The sequence below is a fragment of the Callospermophilus lateralis genome, chromosome 10 (assembly GCF_048772815.1).
Source record: "Callospermophilus lateralis isolate mCalLat2 chromosome 10, mCalLat2.hap1, whole genome shotgun sequence".
Classification (NCBI taxonomy): Eukaryota; Metazoa; Chordata; class Mammalia; order Rodentia; family Sciuridae; genus Callospermophilus; species Callospermophilus lateralis.
Window position 1 is genome coordinate 86,703,771 of NC_135314.1, and position 20,164 is coordinate 86,723,934.

The window sequence follows — 20,164 nt, forward strand, 5'->3', positions numbered from 1 at the left end:
TCCCCTTCTGATTGAGGTACAGAATGAAGATTCATGGTTTAGATTCCTCAAAGTCTCAAATCATGCCACCAAAAGTATGTTAGAACTATCTTCTTAGTAAATAAACTAACAAAAAATATAGATTTGCTTAATGTGAGATCTGGAATAATGAAAAATATTTATCCTTGTTTTATTTTTTAAATTTTATATGTTCTTTTTAATTATACATGACAGTATAATGTATTTGGACATATTATGCATACATGGAGTAACTTCCCATTCTTGTGGTTGTACATAATGTAGAGTTACACCAGTCAAGAATTTATATATGAACATAGGAAAAAAATGTCTGATTCATTCTATCATCTTTCCTATTCCCATTACCCACCCCTTTCCCTTCATTCCTCTTTGCCTAATCCAGTGAACTTCTTTTCTTATTATGTGTTAGCATCCACATACCAGAGAGAACATTTGGCCTTTGGTTTTGGGGATTAGCATGATATTCTCCAGTTCAATCCATTTACTGACAAATGCCATAATTCCATTCTTCTTTATGGATGAGTAATATTCCATTATATATCCATCCATTCATCTGTTGAAGGACATCTAGGTTGGTTCCACAGTTTAGCTACTGTGAATTGAGTTGCTTTAAACATTGAAGTGGCTGCATTACTATAGTATGCTGATTTTAAGTCCTTAGAGGGTATATGCCAAGGAGTGGGATAACTGGGTCAAACAGTGGTTCTGTTCCAAGTTTTCTGAGAAATCTTCATACTGCCTTCCAGAGTGATTGCACCAATTTGCAGTTCCACCAGCAATGTAAAAAAAGGTACCTTTCCCCCCACATCCTTGCTAACATTTATTGTTACTTATATTCTTGTTAATTGCCAATCTGATTGGAGTGAGATGAAATCACAGTGTAGTTTTAATATGTATTTCTTTAACTGCTAGAGATGTTGAACATTTTTTCATGTATTTGTTGACAGATCACATTTCTTCCTTGAAAGAAGTGCTTGTTCATTTCCTTTGCCCATTTATTGATTGGATTATTATTATTATTATTTTGGTGTTAAGTTTTTGACTTCTTTGTATATCCTGGAGATAGATGCTGTATCTGAGATGCACTTTTCTTTGTTTTAATATGAGAGTTTTCCCTGGATAAATTCAGCATTTCCCACATAATAGTTACACTAAAAAGACAGCTTTCCTGTGAAGTACAATTGTCAGGCACTGTAATTCCTATTATAGAATAGTGGAAACAAAAATTCTTCATTTATTCATAAGTTTACTAAATGTATGGCCATATAAATATATCAGGTCATTAAAACTCAAGTGTGCAAAAAATTATTTAAAAAAATTGTAGTCTCATGTTGCAATCTGTTAATTCTATGGAGAGAAAATTTTAATTTTGCTAATTCCACATACTCATAGTAACTCATCTATGTTACTTCCAAATCTCTTCTGTCCCCAAACCATTTTTAGCTAAAATGTTCTCTCTTCAAAATTATCTGCCTCCCCCTTGTTTTTCTGAGGACGAGGACAGCTTCAAAATTATTTGGGAGTGGGTAGGGTGAGGTGGGGAGGCAGGTGGCCAGGGCAGGTATCTGATTGTCAGATGCAAACACCTCTTGATTTTGGCCTTAAAATTTGGTATCTCCTTTTCCATTGCCTTTGGGTCACTGGTCTGTGCATTCAGGTCTGTCTGTCTTCATTCTGACCTATAGGCTCTTTAACCCTCTACAGCTCTCCTGTAGAAACTTTGAATGGTCTTTAAAGCCATAAATACTAAAAAGAACAAGCTGGGAGCACCCCTCTTTACGCCCGAACAGTTTGTGCTACCTTGCTGCCCTCTGTTGGTTTACTGAAGGGAAGCTTCTGAATCTTGGTTCTTTTAACATTTCCAATGAGAACAGAGCTCAGATACCCTCAATCTTTAGATTTTCAAATATATCCTGGAGTTCTATTATTTCTCTCTCCATGACTTTTTAAAACTTATCTCAGGAACTCTGTGTGTGTGCGCGCGTGTGTGTGTGTGTGTGTGTGTGTGGTTGTGTATATCCTCAGGCCTTTCTTGGGGATATACACAAATGTCTCTGTATTTGTAGCAGACTGTATTATTATTTACAATTAACCACACAACCCTGTCCCCCACAACCCCCAAAAGGGTTATAATCCATGCCTATTGCCATATGATTTACCTATGGAAGAAACAGACTTTCTACTGACTTGAAGTTTGGCCATATGAAAGGCTTTTGCCAATGGAATGTCATGACACATGGATGAAGCAGCCTAAATGCTTTAGAAGTTTCCATGAGCTCTTCTGATCTTTTTGTCTGTCATAAAAATTGTCCAAGTCCCACATAAGGGTTCTTCTTCAGCATGGGACAAGAAGACCCTTGGAGCAGAACCTTGGCTGACCCACAAAATATAATGTACAAGCAGGAAATAAACTTATGCAGCCCTTATCATTTTTTTTTACAGTAAAAGTGATGAATACATTGTTTGTGGACCATTTCTTTTTCTTTCAGTTCTTTTAAGTCCAGCTATTCCAAACCACAAGCTCTGATTTATGAGACAACTATTACTGCCATGAGCTTCAAATGCCTATTAAACAAACATTGTGGGATTGCCACCTTCTTTCTTCTGAGACAGGGAAGGAAATGCAGTAGCTGCCTGAGAATATAAGACCAGGGATAAAGAACATGAATTTTATGTGTGCATGCAGAGCTGGAGGGTGGGGCCCCTCAGTTAACTTTTTCAGATTTTTATCTTGACATGTAAAAATGCATACAACCATGAAATTTAAAACTTGAAAACTCCAAGACATGTATTCTTCCTGCAGTCATGGATTTTATAGAGCAGATCAACTATCTCTTTAAGTAATTAAAATGTAAGGCAACACATGTTGTGAATCATCAAGGTGTGTAGGGGAAGTGCTATAGGAGCTTCTGGAAGAGGCCTGGAAGAATAGGTAGAATCTGGAAATGCAGTAAGAGGGGAGAAAAAACATTTTGTACTCAAAATATAGATCAAGCTAAATCACTGAGGTGGGAAAGTTAGTGGCAGAGATGGTACCCTTGAGTAAAGGTAAGGAACTGTGGGAGGCAAGAATGGAAAGGCAAGCGGTGGCCCAGTCATTATCCTAGTTCAAAAGTGTGGACTGTTAAGTTCTACCACTGGCTAAAGCCATAGAGAAAAAGTGCTGCAAAGTGGATTTCAGCTGCATTTATTTACTTTTTTAAAGCAATGTGGCCATTTAAAAATCAGACACAAAGTATATGTACATACACAGTTGGAAAAACAACTCAGTTGATGGATTACTCATCCCAAAAGGCCATCATTGTACACTAGCTGTGCATGTTTGCTAAACGATTTTCCTTACTTATAAAATGATTGATTTGTTTCTGGTATTGGATAGGGTATGATTCTGCCAAAGAAAAAGCCTTGATTTTTTGCAGAAATTTGCCTAACACTAGAGCACACCTTACTAAGATCTCCTTGGCATTTTAATGATGAAAACAGCCACACAACAGTGCAGTATACTTGATACTATCAAACTGTACTCCTAAAATGGTAAATTTATGTTTAGTTTACCACAGATTAAAAAAAAAAATAACCAGCACATCTTGACATGCTGAAAGTACTAAAAATAGTAGAATTTTATAGATGGAACTCCTCAGCTCATTTAGAATTTTAGCGCTGGAATGCCAACCCCGAAGGTATCCAAGTTGGCAATGAGAGAGATGGCAGTATCCCAGCGTTAGTCAGTCTCTTTCTTGGTTCTTCCTGCCTTGCGGGTGAAGCTCCGATGGTCAGGAGAAAAAGTCTCCAACAAGTCTTGCTTACTTTAGTGCAGGGGAGAGAGAAGGCAGGTGCGTGGGTTCTTGTGCGATGGGAGGCCACCATGAAGGCAGCTGCGCTCCTCTTCCTCCATCCCGGGGCGGAAGTGCGGAGAGGTGTAGTTTAAAGGTTTTGTCGCAGCAGAGTCCTGGACATTTTAACAGCTCCACTCGGCCACTTCAGCCGACCACCAGCAGGCTGAGGGAGAACTGTGATGAAACCTGTTTAGCCTTCCTAAAAAGAGATGAAAGTTGCAAAAGCTCTGCCCAGGCTTCAGCTATGAGTCAACTTTCCAGGGTCCACGGTGAACAGCTCTTAGGAGTTGTCGGCAGAGACGGGCAGTGGTGCACTTTTTTTCTGACTCATGCCTTTGTTTCTGGTACGGTCTCAGTGCGAAGCCCCGAACTTGTGGTTGAAGCACCTGCCCCACGCCCTGGCTGTGGCCAGGGAGGCTGAAGCCGCGGTCCTGGTCGCCGCCGCCGCCGCCGCCGCCGCCTTCCGTCGCTGCCGCTGGGCCTGCTCCGTCAGGCACATGCGCAGTTGCGACGCCGACCCGGCGCCCTCAGTCTCCTCCTCCGCCGCCTCCCGGTTCCGCAGTCACTTCCTGCAGCTGTTTCCCTGTGGGTAGGGTTGGACTGACTTTTGACAGTCAGCTTTCAGCTGTGGAGGGGGCTCGGCGGCCGCGAGCGGAGAAAGTTGCTTGGAACAGAGGCGGGGTGGAGCCGGGTGGAGCCGGGCGCGCAGGGCTGGCGGCGGCGGGCGTCCCGGACGGACGCGGCGCCGAGACTGCCGGCGCGTCCCGGGGGTTCCGGTAAGTGCGGGCGACTGGGAGCCTCAGGGCGTTTAGGACGATCCGGGAGCACAGGACTGGAGATTCCTTTTTCACGCCGTCTTTCCACCTGCCCTCCACGTGATGGTGCCTGGACTGCTCTTATTTATCTGTTTGTTTTGAGCATTTCACGTGTACTATTTGGATCATTTGTGGTTGCAGCTGCCTTGGCCCTTGCACTAGTCCTCACCCGATGGGAGTCGGGGGATTCCATCTTTCGTGATGGCATCCTTAGGGGATTGAGGGGGGAGGTGTGTGTGTGTGTGTGTGTGTGTGTGTGTGTGTGTGCATGCACATCTCAGGAATGTGAGGTGTATGTGGGCGATGCTGAGGTATCTGTAGCTTTGATTCACTTGTGTAAACGTTCCCTAGGATTCGGAACCGACATAGCTGAGATTGGAAAACATTTGCCCGTTTACCAAGGCCTCTTACCCCCCAGTTTCCTGCGTTCTTTTGGGTCTTGCTTATATGACATATCTTGCCTCTGCTGATCTTTTTTTTTTTTTTTTTCCTCGCTTGTATTCTTATTGCTGCGTTCTGATGACCTCTGAGCAATGCTGCCCTGTCTTTCCCTCGTTTCCAGAATTCCCAGTGGCCGTCTTCCCCAGTTTGTTGAGATGTCAGAAACCTGTTTCTGTATTCTGTTTTCTTTCCTCTGTGCATTTCTCCAAATGAGAAAGCGATTGAGTTCAATACAGTATATGAAGAGTAGGCCCCACTCCAATCATGAAAACTCAGTATGTTACAATAATTCGTTTTCTTTAAACAGGTATATTGTGGAGCTTTGATTTTCTTTAGTGTCCTCTCAAAACCTTTACCAACTAGGGCATTAACCGCCATAAATCCTTCGTTTATGCTACTGCAAGCATCAAATTGAATGGTTTTTAAGATCTAAGGAATAGCTATTTATATCAGCTTTCAGATTAGTCTCTCTTAAACCAATGCAACAGTCGAACGGATCTGAGTCACATATGTTTTGGGTCTTTATATTCCATCATTTGCGCATTCACCAAAGGCTTGGTTTTATTTTCCATTTGTAGTTTTTGCTAATTTTTGTTTACAAATGCAGTAATACTTCTTTCAATCATCACATAAAGCTCTTTCAGGGGAGTTGATTTTATGTTGATTGTTAAATATAACAGAAGAATTAATTTTGGAATAGCTAGCTACTCTTTATACATGATAAAAAATGCAATTGCAGGTAAGTCTGTGCTTGGCAAGACTTTTTTTTTTTTTTTTTTTTTTAAATTCCACTCCTCTGGAAGGAAGCTTTTTGTATTTTTGTGCCTTGAAGGGCCTTTATTTTGATGGAAACCTGTAGATAACATCGGGGGGAGTCACATACTAGAGTTTCCTCCAGTGGGAGTGAGCTTTTATAAAACAAGTCCAGACTTGTCTCAACAATTGGTAGCATTTGATTTTCTGTCTATATTGCTGATTTTCTTTATATGAATGTTTGACACCCTTCTATACCCACCCAGCTGCATGTTTATGGCAACTTAGCATCAGTGTAACTGTACACATTGGCTAGGTAACCTTTAACATAATCAGTTATTATAATTAGGTTGTCAAACTTTAAAAAAGCTGGGCATTGTCTCTTTAGTTTCCCTTTCAAAAATATCCATATCCGTCTTTGCTTTTTGAATGTCTTTGCTTGATTTTTAATCGAGAGAAATAGTACCATTATAGAGAACGTGATGTTTTAGACATTTTAAATCTGTATTGCTTTTTTTTTTTTTTATGTTCCTGGAGATATGGGAAGCATACTCCTGCTTGTGAGTCAAATGATACTATCATTTTTCTAAGTTATGATTAATAAGAAGTATTATTAGATTATATGATTTTTTCATTTTGTCCTTTACCACATTAGTTCCCACTTATAGTGATTTCTTCTCCTGCCCCCAGACCTTGAATTTAGTATAAAAGTTGTTACTTAATTATAATTTCTCTTTGATATATATTTATTGAATTTGATAAGACATACTCTTTTAACTTTTCAAAACTTGATTCATTTTAGAACATCTATACTGCCATACATATACATTTCATCCTGATGGAAAATTCCAGCTGCTAAAAATAGGTATATTCTATTGACCAAGAAAAGAGGTGTTAATAGTATTGAGAGTGGAGGGAATTGTAGATTTTGAAATAAGGATTCTAATTTGGGTTAATTAGAATCTTGGGAACTCAAAAGGGTGTACCCATGATTCATTTTGAGATAGTCAGAATTAAGATACCATCTGGGTGGGAGGCAGGAGAAATCATGGATAAAGAATGAAGAGAAAGTGGACCATTTAGGGTCTTTTCTAAGGAAAATAGAGATTATCAGTTATTTCGTAAGATAGGGGAAAGAAATTGTCTGAAGACTAAGAAACTGGAATTATGATAGAGCTTATTATAGTGTGATTCATTATTCCATTGGACATCTACCAATGTGGCTACCTTGTTTTCTGCACATAGTTTACCTCTTGAAGGTAAATGAGATGGTATCATCAACTACAGGTAGCAGTCTGAGGGGTGACTGATGTGGCCTGGAGAAGGCAGGCCTGGCTATGGGGGACAATCCTTTGAGTAGTAACTTGCTAATTATTTCCCTTGGAGAAACACAGGACCAGCGATGCCAGATCATCCTTTTATTACACAAAACCACAAATCTCTTGATTTTTAAGTATTGACAACTAATTCAATTTTTAAAATGAAAGCAAAACAAAACACGGTATTCCAAATAGCACATCTGTGGCTCTATGTGGCCCACAGGCTGTTTGTTTCAACCTCTGCTCTAAGGAATCATTAGCTCAACTAAATAAATATTGCTAGTTGAATACTTTCTTTTTCTTTTTTGGTACTGGGGATTCAACTCAAGGGCACTTAACAACATCCCCAGCACTTTTTATTTTTTATTTTGAGACAAGTTCTTGCTAAGTTGCTTAGGGCTTTGGTAAGTTGCTGAGGCTGGCTTTGAACTTGTGATCCTCCTGCCTCAGCCTCCCAAGTTGCTGGGATTACAGGCATGTGCCATTGAGCCTGGCTAGCAGGCATACTTTCTATTTATTACTGTCACATTTTAATTCTGGGTTATTCCTACAGCTGCTTGGTATTTGAGCTAGTTGTGGAAGTGCTTTAAGGATTCTCAGAAGTGATACTCTTTTTTCTTTAGTCTTGACATCATTTGGATGGAAACGAGATATTTTCCAAGATCTTAGCCATTTTATTTTTCTTTTTATCTATGCATAATTGTCATCCAGAGTGCTTAAGTGTGCCTGAGGGAAGGGGTCTGGATGAGGTGACCTTTGATGTCCATTTCAGCCATGTGATTTTTAGATTTAATTAGCCATGGATGCAATGCTATTAATGTTCATAGACTAGAGGGACGGACAGCAGTTGGAGCTGTGTCAGGGAAAATAAAGCCAAATCTATAGAACCATTCTCAGTGGAAGAGCTTCCGTATCAATGTGAATGAACTAGCAGGGAAAGTTTGCTAGATGAAACAAAAGGAAAGAGGTCCCAAAGATAGTTTTGGAGAAGTAGGGGAAAGAATCAGATGATGATGTCATTTATATATCTTGTTGCTGAGGTCTCATTTTTAACTGTTTTTTGTTTGTTTGTGTTTGCTGTTGATATAGATTTGAAGACTCAACTTCTTATCGCCTATTGGATTATGCCCACAGCTTTCCTACCCAATGATCCTCTTGCAACAGGCCGGGCTTCCTCCACCTAAGCGACCTTCATCCTCTCCTCCTATGTCAGTGGCCACCAGGTCTACAGGAACCTTGCAGCTTCCACCACAGAAGCCTTTTGGGCAAGAGGCATCCTTGCCTCTGGCTGGGGAAGAAGAATTACCTAAGGGAGGGGAGCAAGACTCTGCCCTGGAGGAGCTATGTAAGCCCCTGTACTGTAAACTCTGTAATGTCACCCTGAACTCAGCACAGCAAGCTCAGGCTCATTATCAGGTAAGGGAAACTCAGGTATTCAGGCTCTACCTATTTAAGCATTCGCTTTTCCACATAAGACTGACTATGGAAAATCATGAAAGCTTAGAGAACAACTAAGTGTTTATTTGTTTGATTAATAATAATAATGTTCCTATATAAACATAAATATCATTTTTCATACAGTGATTCTCAACTGCTTACAAGTGGCATTTGGTAGTTGACAAGTCTTTGTGAGCAAATGTAAACCTTTATGCTGATGTTTGAACTTGTGGTTCTAAGGACAACATGATGTGCCAAATTCAATTCAGTGGAAAATCATTTAGACGCTAATTCAGTTTGCATCAGTTGAGGTACTCTCTCCATATTATTCTCTTGCTTTCCGTTTTTGACTTCAGCTCTTCCTGTATAACCCTAAAGAAAACACAGATGTCTTTGTAGTGAGAATAAAATGACATTGGAGTATTGAGCCCTGTTCATTCTCATTAGTGTAAACTGATTTAAAATTTAAAGCTTTTACCTCAATGTAGAATGGAGAGTGGATTTTAAATGGTACCATTACCTAAGAGCAAATGTGAGATTAAATTTTTACCAGAAAGAGAGGATATAGTATTTATTTTTATTCTAGGTTGTTGACTGTATGAAATTATATAATCTCTTTTTCTGGAAAAAAGTGAAGTGGGCACTAATCTAGGCCAAACCCCACTGAGTGGAGATTATCTTCTGGGCCATCATTGATTTGACTATCTGTTTTCTCCATGAATGTCTAGCAGTCAGACAGCTTGGTAGAAAGCTGACTGTGACAAAGGTATTTCTTCTACTCTGATAGTATAACTTTCCCTGGTTTGATTTTTTTGTTTGCTGTGTAAATCTTTTGTTTTGATCCCAAAGCCTGGACAATTGTTTCACTTTGTAATTGTGCACCAGAAGTATTCTGATGGTGAGTTGTTTACTGGGGATTTAGGAGAAGGCATGATATGTAGCTTCCCTGGAGCTCCCATTGTTTTGGTTTGCTTTGCCCTTAGTGGCAGAGTTGAGTTGATTCTCTCTCTCTAATCTTGGCCTTGTCATCCTTGGTTCATAAAGGCCTCCTCTGATCTTTTTTCTTTTTTTACATTTTCTTTTCCTCCATTTCTGTTCTTACTCCCTTGGTACATCACTTCCTAACACAGTGGGTTTGATATAGGGTCTTTCTTTGTCTGTCAAGGAATCTGTTAGGACGACTAATCACAAATTCAAGATTCCACGTTAACTTTCTTCTTCATTTATTTGTGTGGGATGTTCAGTTTTATAACCTGAGGCTCATTGTGAAAAATCAAGCCTGAATTCTAACGTTTTGGGTTTTGGTTATATAAAGCTCTTACTAAATCATTAATGGGAGCTAATCATTAATGTGTCATACACATAATTGCCTTTTAAGAAAGAGTAGTTTATTTTGATGAAGGAAAACTCTTGGGCAATATGTAATTTTGTATGCACATACCTCTTATCCTTTTTCTCCAGCATAATTTTTTGATTCTATAGACAGTGATGGATGCTCTGGGTTATGTATAGAAAGAATTCAGCTTAATGCAAGATTATTGGATTATAAAGCTTAAACTAGATAAGATATAGCTTTTTTTTAAATGTACATTTTTGTGTGTGTTTGCTCTAAGTTTTTTATTTGACAAGATATGTAATTACACTTAATTTTATTTCCCTCAGTTATGCGGTGAGTAAAAAATTAGAAAATAAGGGAAGAAGAATTTGACAGATTCAATAATCAGAATTTTTAAGTGGAAAAGTTAGAGGGGCAGGATGGCTTGTTAGAAGGGACAATTCAATCAGCCAAACAGTAGGGTGAAAATAAAGGCAAAAAGGAGAGACAAGTGAATTTTAAAGGAGAAGGTTTTTGTTTTGTTTTTAAACAGAGAAATCAGGGTGGAGAAGTGTATGTATAAAAGTACAAAGCAATTTCATTAGAGTAACATGGAAGAAAGCTAATGCTAGAAGTGAAATCTGGATTTGCATTTAATGGAATTGGTCAGGATGAAGGAATGTGGATACTAGAGTAGATGAGAATCAAAGGACCAGAGATTGAGCATAACCTGGAGGTGGGCTAACCAACAGGAAGGAGGACATGGAAGGTGAGCCTGGGGGGCGGGGCATATCAAGGATTGCATTAGTAGACGGTGACAACAACTGTAAGACCTATGAGTAAGTCTCAGCAAGCACTAGGAATAGGCAGAGTGACAATGATTACAGAATAACAGAACAGGGTGGTTTAGGATTAAATGAGAAAATAGACATAAAATTTTATTTGAAAGCTAAAAAATCTACATTGTAATTTTAATACAGAGTGATCATAAATCCATTATTCAGTTATGTACAAGATAAAAGTGGTCACTGTCAATCTGTTTATGAGCCAGAAATACCTTCATGTAAAGTGATGAAACACTGTGATTATATTACTGAAAACTTTTTAGTTAATAACATTATTGAAATCCCAAAGTTTCAAATTTCCATGGGTATTGTAAACAACTGGTGTTTCTGTATTCCATTCCCATAATATGGGGCACACTGTGGAAACTCCTCCATAAATACTTCCCTTTAAGCTAACTACCATTCCCCCCTGACATCCCTATGTCTCAGTCTGCTGCTACCTTATCAATGAGATGGATATATCCTCACACATATAGTTTTATTCCCAGAACTTTTACAATATGGTCAGGCTTCAGAACATCTTCAACTGTTGTTTTATTTTTTAATGAGATTATCTAATTTTGCAGTCTCAAAATCATGGCTTTCATTATAATTTAATTTAAAGTCAAAATTTTTGGAGGAGAAACATGTCTTCATTTTATTAAAATCTGTCTGTATGCTTCTTCAGGTACTTAGGACAAGCCTGGCATGGAATAATATAACACTGTTTCATTAGCATAAATACCCAGGGGAAGAGCTGCTTTAAGATGGAAGGTTATTAACAGAAATAAAAAAGCAAAAAGCATGGACAGCGTTTCCTCAGGCATCCACAGTTGAAAGGCAGACACTGTTTGTCTGCTAATTTGCATGTCCATATGAAAAATAAATAGTTACTCAAAGTGCATTTCTAAATTTTGTCATAAACATACATTTCTCAACAAAGCCCATCATTATGTACAACTACAATGCACCAATAAAAAAATGTGGAAAGAGGACTGGGGTTGTGGCTCAGTGGTAGAGCACTTGCTTGGCACACATGAGGCACTGGGTTCGATCCTTAGCACCATATAAAAATGAAATAAAGGTATTGTGTCCACCTACAACTAAAAAATATATTTAAAAAATGTGGAAAGAGAAAAACCCCATACATTTCTATATATAAGACCTAGTATCAGATAACAACCTGTTGAACTATCTAGATTCATTAGAAAGAGAGTCAGGACACAGGTTAAAAAAAGTAGTTGTAGAATTATGATGCTGAATGTAGTGGTCTTAATTCATAATGTAAAGAATAGAATTTTCCCCCAAATTTAAAGTGTTGATTTAGGCACATACATTGTAACAGGGATTCCCCAGTTTGGATGGAATAATCAGTAACTCTAATCTCAGCTGATTTTGATGTTTTCAAAATTCTCCCTTACAATGAGCAAGGGGAGGATGAGTGGAGTGGGGGCAAGGTGCTTAGGGGAGATAAAAGGAGGGAGGAACAGAGACTGAAATGGAGTAGGTCAGATTTCATGCATGTATGATTTATTTGGATGAACCCAGCTACTATGTATGTGTGTGTGTGTGTATAATGCTCTAATTAGAAAAAGGAAATAAGGAAAAAAGTTATAAGAATTATATAAAAAAACTTCCCCCCATCCAAAGGAACTTGCAGTGGACTGAGAATTATCAAAATATACTTAAGATTTGTTGTTTACAAAGCACAAGTGGCATGTATGCTTTGAAATCTGACAGATTTGGGCTGCAATCTGGGCTCAGCTACTTTAGGCAAGATATTTAATCTCTATTCATGTCTATAAAGTAGGGGCGATTGTATTTTCCTTGCAGGGTTGTGAGAATCGTGTACTTTATATATTAATAAATACTGGCTGATTAAAAGAGATACCTCTTGTTTAGAGTGTTTTGGTCTGAAAGGAACTAAAATTCATTCCATCTTATAGCTTTAGAAGGCACACAGCTCTCTTAACTGTTGTTACTACCTCGATAGGAACTTCCTGTAGGACCTTGTATCAACCAGTAAAACCTGACCTCCTTGGTCGTCCTCCAGAGATACTCCTCTGGAGCCAGATACCAGGTTACCTTAAAAAAATAATGGAACCAACAGATGAGGTAACATAAAATGACTCTCAAATGTAAAAGGACTTTCACCCAGACCAGCGGCCTCTCCACTTAGTCTGTTTGTTTTGTTGAAGTACATTTCCACATTACTTAAAGGAAGACTCCATATAAATGTACATTGCAACATACCTCTCTCTCTTAAATAAAATAAGGGAGTAATAGGAAGTAAATTTTTCTGAACACTTATATTTCCTACGGTAAGTCCTTGTTAGTTCTATTGTATTGCTGTCGCAGTGACCGGTTCTGTAAGCTCGCCCAGCCCTGGCTGAGTTCATGTTAGGGATTGAAGCGCTGCGGTCCCCGCCCCTCCCCACACACACATGTTGGAGCTTAGCAGCTTTCTGCCTCATCTTCGGAGTCTACCCCATCTCCTTTCTTTTTATTTCAGAAGAATAGTGTTATAGTTTGGATGTCAGTCGTCCCCCAGAAGCTCACCTGTGCAAGATTCAGAGAAGAAATGATTGAATTTCAAAAGCCTTGACTCAATCAGTGAATTAATCACCTGATGGGATTAATCTAGTGGTAACTGAAGGCAGGTGGGGTGTGGCTGGAGGAGGTGGAGCATTGGGGGCGTGGCTTTGGGGCTATACATTTGTATCTAGCAAGCGGAGGTGTCTCTCTGCTTTCTGGTCATCTTGTGAGCTGCTTCCCTCTGCACATTCTTCCGCTATATTGTTCTGCTTCACCTGGAGACCTGAGGAATAAAGCCAGTTGTCTGTGGATCTAGACTTCTGAAACCGTGAGCCCTCAAATAAACTTTTCCTTCTCTACAGTTGTTGTGGTTGGGTCCTCCTAGTCACAGCAGCGAAAAAGCCGACTAAAACAAATAGATATCCCTTCTTTTGTCCACGTTTGATTTCTTATGCTGCCCTCTCAATTTCATCACCTCTTTCACCGCGTTCTAATCAAAATCATGTCCAGGTCTCTTCCATGTAAATTAGAATGGCAATGGCGACTTTCCCTTTACTTGTAATCCCTCCTGTTATATATAACCTTTTCCTCTTCTCTCTTTTTTCCTTAAAGTTTGGTCACATGTAATTGTTCTTTTCCAGTTTTTATTTCTGATTCCCCAGCACACTATCCTATAGTGTGCATTACAATATGCCTCAAGTGGTCTGAAGTCATCTGTGGTCCTACAGGCCAAAATCTAGCAGTTTTTCACCTCTTGACAATTTTCTCCTTAAAAATTTTTTAAAAATAAATACTCAAAATAATGTCTGTGGAACCAAGAGTTTATAATGAAAAGCAGTAATTACCTCTTCTCCTTTCTCCACACATTCCTTATCCTTTTCTTTCTTTTTCATCATTCTGTTCTTCCTTCCACCTCCCAACTTGGGTTGGCTCTGGTTTCACTTTGACATTATGAAGATTGATCACATTTTGTCTAGTCTACAATCAAATTAAGTTTTCCATGTTCTTTTGGCAGGTTGGTTCCAGTTGTTAAAAACTGACAATTAAATTTTGCATTATTCTGGGTAGGGAAATATTGTTCACTGCAAAGCTGTTTCCTTCCCTGTTTTTCTAGTTGCATGATGCCATGGTACTCAAAAGAGATGTCAAATGTGTAACTCTTTTTGGAATGTCACAATTGCTTAAAGTCATATTAGTTTAATTCGTATGTGAACTATAACTTTGCAAAAGCTGTTTTTCCTCGAGCTCCTGGTACTTTTTTTGAAAAATAGCAAGAAGATCTTATGCCTTTTTTAAAAAAAGTAATAGCTTCTTAACTTTTTAATCATTTACAACCCATTGATTTTCTGTTCTAATTTGGACAAGTTTTTCTATATTTTCTATATTTGAATCCTGATTCATTGTGTAGCTTTTTGTATTCCTAGAGTTTTTAGTTGTTTTACTTATTTTTTTAGTTGTTTTACTCTTTTAGTTGTTTTACTTCTTTCCACTTTTTTCTTGCGTTTTTCATATACTCTTTTTTCTGCCCCCCCCCCCAACCTCAGAATTCCCAATCATGATCTCTTTTGCATGGAATCTCCCTTTATCCTAGTTGCCTCTGTTTTCTTGCTCCCATTTTTCATTGGGTAGTGCTGTGGGTTTGCTACATACACAGTTGTCAATTTTGTACATTCCTTCATTGCTCTTTGGAATGGGTCACTATTTTCTCATTATACTTCTTTTATTGTTTGTCTTTTTAATTGTGTTTTGTTGGAGTGCATCTTCACATGACTTAAAGGAAGAAAGAATAAATATAAATGTATATTGAAACATATATCTCCCATAAATAAAATGGAGGAGGAATGCAAAGTAGATTTTTTCTGAAATCTTATATTTCTAAAAAAATGTTTGTGTTATGCCTTTGTATTTGACAGTTTAGGTCTAGATTAACAATTATTTTTCCTCTTAAAGGCTATTCCATTTATGTGTGTTTGTATTTTAATTATCTAATTTTGCTGAGGGAAATCTTATTCTGATTCTTATTCCTTTTTTTTTTGAAGGAGGTAAAGGGGATTGAATCCTGGGGTGCGCTACCATTGAGCCACATCCAGCCCTTTTTATTTTTTATTTTGAGACAGGGCCTCACTAAATTGCCAAGGTTGGCCTCAAGCTTATGATCCTCCTGCCTCACCTCAGCCTCCCGAGTAGGTGGAATTACAGGTGTGTGCTGTTGTGCCTGGCCTGATTTATTCTTTTATAGGTGACCTGCTTTAGTTTTGTGTCCTTTTTTGTTTATTTGTTTGTTGTTGTTGGTTTGTTTTTCAGTAAGCTTTTTGTCTCTTATCCCTGGAATCTGAAATTTCACATTGATGAATGTGTCTAGGTCCTTTTTCACTTATGTTCAGCTCTAGTAGAAACTTTCAATTTATTTACTCCTGATTCTTTGAGCTCTGGGGACTTTTCTTTGATGATATATCTTAGCTAATGTCCTCTTTCTATTTTTTTTCTTTCTCTTTCTGGAAATCTTACTATCTCTAGACCTGTTGGATTTTTCCTCCTCTCCAGCTTATTGAAGAATAATTGATGGATTTATTTATTTTTATCTAGTAGACTTTTTTATCCATGGGGGATATATTCCAAGACCCCTAACAGATTCCTGAAATATATACCAAACCCTTTATATGCTATGTTTTTTTTTCATATGCATGTATACACAAATTAAATGACTTTTCCATCTTTACTAAGCCCTTTTGCACTGTGGCTGCAACTTTTGCAGTTTGAATGTGACAGCAACACTAGCATGCATTTCTTTTCCCTCCACAATTTCATGGGTGAATTTATCATTGCCATAGACATTAGCAACCTCAGTGTATGATTTTTTTTTCCTCCTCTGAGAACTTTCACTTTAACTTGTCACTTAAAGTACTTTACAGTTTCTCTTTGGCATTTCTGAATCATCAGTATCACTACGTTTGCCATTGGGGGCCATTATTAAGTAATATAAAAGATACTTTTTGCAATGAAGTGACAGTTGATAACCTGTACAATGTCTTCTAAATGACTAAAGGGTGGTGGCGTAATCATGGATATTCTGGATAAAGGGATGATGATTCACAACCAGAACAGGATGAAGCAGTATGGCATGAGATTTTACCACACTACTCAGAATGTTGCACAATTCAAAACATATGTATTTTTATTTCAGGAATTTTCCGTTCACTATATATTGAGGTAGAACCATGGGTAACTGAGATTGTAGAAAGCAAAACTAAGGCATAGGGGGACTACTGTGTTGTTTGTCTCTTCTCTTTTTAGTTACTATGTTGTTTATTTTACTTTGATGTGTTTTTGACTTCTAATTCTATATTGAATTTTTAAATTTTGACAATCATGTCTTTAATTTTTGAGGATCTCTTGATTTCTTAATATTTCTTTTTTCTTTAGGATATTAAGGCCATGAAACTCATGACTTTGGGGTCAGACTAGCATTAACTTTGTAGTCTTAACTACCTGTTAGATGTATAATGTTGGAAATATTTCTTAACCTGTTTCTGCCTATCGAAGATGATGATTTTGACAATGATGATGATACTATTCATATCTGAAAGTCAAATGCATAATGCATTTTAAAAACAATTCTTATACCTGAGGTAGTCCTTAATACTGTTGAATGGTCCTAGGAGGCAGTAGAGCATGGTGGCATGTATTCTGGAACCAGATTGTCCCCCACTATACCATTTATTTGTGGCTTTGGGTAATTTTTATCTAGCTTTTTAGTTTGAATTATTGTAGACTTACAAAACAGTTCCAAAAATAGGTCAAAGTCCAAAAATTTCTGTTTGCACATCATTCTGATTCCCCAAATATTAATACTTTGCATAACTACATTAAAATTATTGAAATCAGGAAATTAATGCAATAATATTATCTAATCTAAAAGCTATTTATATCTCCCCAGTTGTCTACTAATGATCTTTTTGGTTCCAATAACCAATCTATAATGAAATTTTGTATGTCATTTTCATGTTTCCTTTAATTTGGACAAGTCCTTGGTTTTTCTTTTCTTTTTTTAAAAATTTATCACTTTTTGAAAATTTGTAATTTTTAGTTATACATGAAAGTTGAATGTATTTTGACATCATAAATCTTCATTTTTTTTTTTTTTTGATCTTACAGTTTTTGGAAAGTTGTTTTATAGAATGTCTCAAACCTGGTCTTGATTAAATTCAGGTTATATATTTTTTGGCAAAAATACTACAGAAATACTATTGTGTTCTTTCTAGTGCATCACATCAGGAAGAACCTGAGGTAAATATGTTGCCATACTAGTGTTACTAACTTTGACCACATGACTAAAGTGTTACCTGCAAGAGATCTCCTTTTTAAAGTTACTGTTTGCTTTTTGTTTTGAATAAATATCATATGGAGTGATACTTTGAGTCTATGGGAACATTTTATTTCTTTGTTTTATATTCACAATCTGTTTTTTTTCCTTTTTCTTTCTGGTACAGAGAATTGAATGAAGAGGTGTTTTTTTTTTTTTTTTTTTTTTTTTTTTTTTTAACCCCTGAGCTACACCCACAGCCCTTTTTATTTTTTAATTTTGAGACAGGGTCTCGCTAAATTCTGAGGCTGAGCTCTAACTTGAAGTCTTCCTGCCTCAGCCTCCGGAGTCACTGGGATTATAGATATGTGCCACTATGCCTAGCAGTATTTTATTTCTTATCATATTTTTCTCAGAGATGATTCTTTTTTTTAAAAATCTAATTTTTAATTAATTATATTTTGGTACTGGGTATTCAACCTAGGGGTGCTTAACCACTGAGCAACACCCCTAATCTTTAAAAAAAAATTTAAAAAGTTTTGAGATAGGGTCTCAACTAAGTTGCTTAGAGCCTCCCTAAATTGCAAAGGTTAATCCTAAATTTGCCATCACCTGCCTCAGTCTTCCGAGTATCTGGGATTATAGGTGTGTACCATGCCTAGCTCAGTGATGATTCTTATTACAGTGGTGTTTGCCAAATAGTGATTTTTCTGTTTTGATCTTTCCACCCTCATTTATTTGTGTGAATTTTATTTTAAGAAAGAATTTTTTCCTTTTCAACATTCATTTGTTTATATCATCATAGATGCCTGGATTTTTATTTTATTCTAGGGATAATATATTCTGTTATTGTTATTGTTTATTTTGACGCAATAGAGTTCCCCAGGTTTTACCAGTGTGAGTCCCTGCAGGCTGATGTTTCTGTGTCCTTGACATGTTTCCATAATTTTTTGCATACTTCCTTAATTTCTAGCAATACAAAACATTTGAGGATCTTCTTGTGCTTTCCCCTATCAGCCATTTCTTAAGTAGTCATGATTGGAATTGGAGAATGAATGATATTTAGAAACTCAAATCTAAGTGTTGTTTCCTTTGGTACTAGAAGATCATCATTTCTAGATCTTCTCAGTGAACAGAGCTAGTAAATATATGTCTTTACATCTACATCTATATCTATCTATGTGTACCTGTATTTAAAATAGATTTCAGATGGACACTTCCAATTTCAGTACAAAACAACAGTATATTCATTTTAGCATTCCATCTTTTTTTATGTATAAGTACTTTGATAATGAGAGATCTCAGTTTTCATTATTCACAAAATAATGCTTCCTCATATACATTCAATGCACATGAAGTAGTTTGGCAGTCAATAATTCATACCCCTGAGAAAAGCAAATAATACTAGCCAGAGGATAGCATTGTATACTGTTCTTTTTGTTTTTATCACTACAATGTGCAGTCAAATCTTGTTTTCTAAAGTTCTTAGTTTACAAAGGTTGGGATTGTCAGGGTTCTTCCTTGTAGTTAGTATTTTTTGTTTTGTGTTTAATAAGTGTCTTGTGGGAAGATACTTTAAGACTATATGAAAATGTTCAAGGTATTTTTTTTTCTCTGCTCCTTCAGTGTGCTTGTTAGTCATTCTGTTCATGTAGTTAGGTTTGTTTGCTTTTGTCTGTGTTTCACATTGTGTTCCACTGTCCTCCTTGATTTGATTCTTTTTTTAAACTCTGTAAAATAGTAATATAGTTCTATAGTTCAAAACTATATTAAAAAATGTATTCTTAGCCAAGCACAGTGGCACATGCTTATAACCCCAACATCTTGGGAGGCTGGAACAGGAGAATTGCAACCAGCCTGGGCAACTTAGCAAGACCCTGTCTCAAAATGAAAAAATAAAAAGGGCTAGGAATGTGTCTCAGTGACAGAGAGCCCCTAGGTTCAGTCCCCAGTCCCTCAAAAAGAAAAAAAAGTTCACTCAGAGACGTGTCATACCCAACCATCCCTTGCAGTCCATTCTTTTTTTTTTTTAATTCAAATACTCTTTTTTTAAAAAAATTTGATTTTATTTTTTAACTACATGACAGCGGAATGCATTACAATTCTTATTACATATATAGAGCACAATTTTTCATATCTCTGTATATAAAGTATGTTCACACCAATTCATGTCTTCATACATGTACTTTGGATAAGGATGTCCATCACATTCCACCATCATTGCTAACCACCTGCCCTCTCCCTTCCCCTCCTACCCCTCTGCCCTATCTAGAGTTTTTCTATTCTTCCCATACTCCCTCTCCGTACCCCACTATGAGTCAGACTCCTTATCAGTCAGAGAAAAAATTCGGCATTTGTTTTTTGGGATTGGCTAACTTCACATTATCTTCTCTAACTCCATCCATTTACCTGCAAATGCCATGATTATTCTCTTTTATTGCTTAGTAATATTCCATTGTGTATATATGCCACATTTTTAATCCATTCATCTACTGAAGGCATGTAGGTTGGCTCCACAGTTTAGCTATTGTGAATTGTGCTGCTGTAAACATTGATATGACTGTGTCC

General features: G+C 37.3%; 1 protein-coding gene across 2 annotated transcripts in view; it reads left to right on the forward strand.

The window, feature by feature from the left end:
- The first annotated feature begins 4,425 nt into the window (after nt 1–4,425).
- Nucleotides 4,426–20,164, forward strand: part of Zmat3 (zinc finger matrin-type 3) — a 29,036-nt gene continuing 13,297 nt past the window's right edge. For both annotated transcript variants that reach the window (XM_076867930.2, XM_076867931.2), the window contains exons 1-2: nt 4,426–4,630; nt 8,272–8,598. In XM_076867930.2, the coding sequence (XP_076724045.1) occupies nt 8,329–8,598 (270 nt within the window). In that variant the 5' untranslated portion in view covers nt 4,426–4,630; nt 8,272–8,328. The remainder of the gene's footprint in view (nt 4,631–8,271; nt 8,599–20,164) is intronic.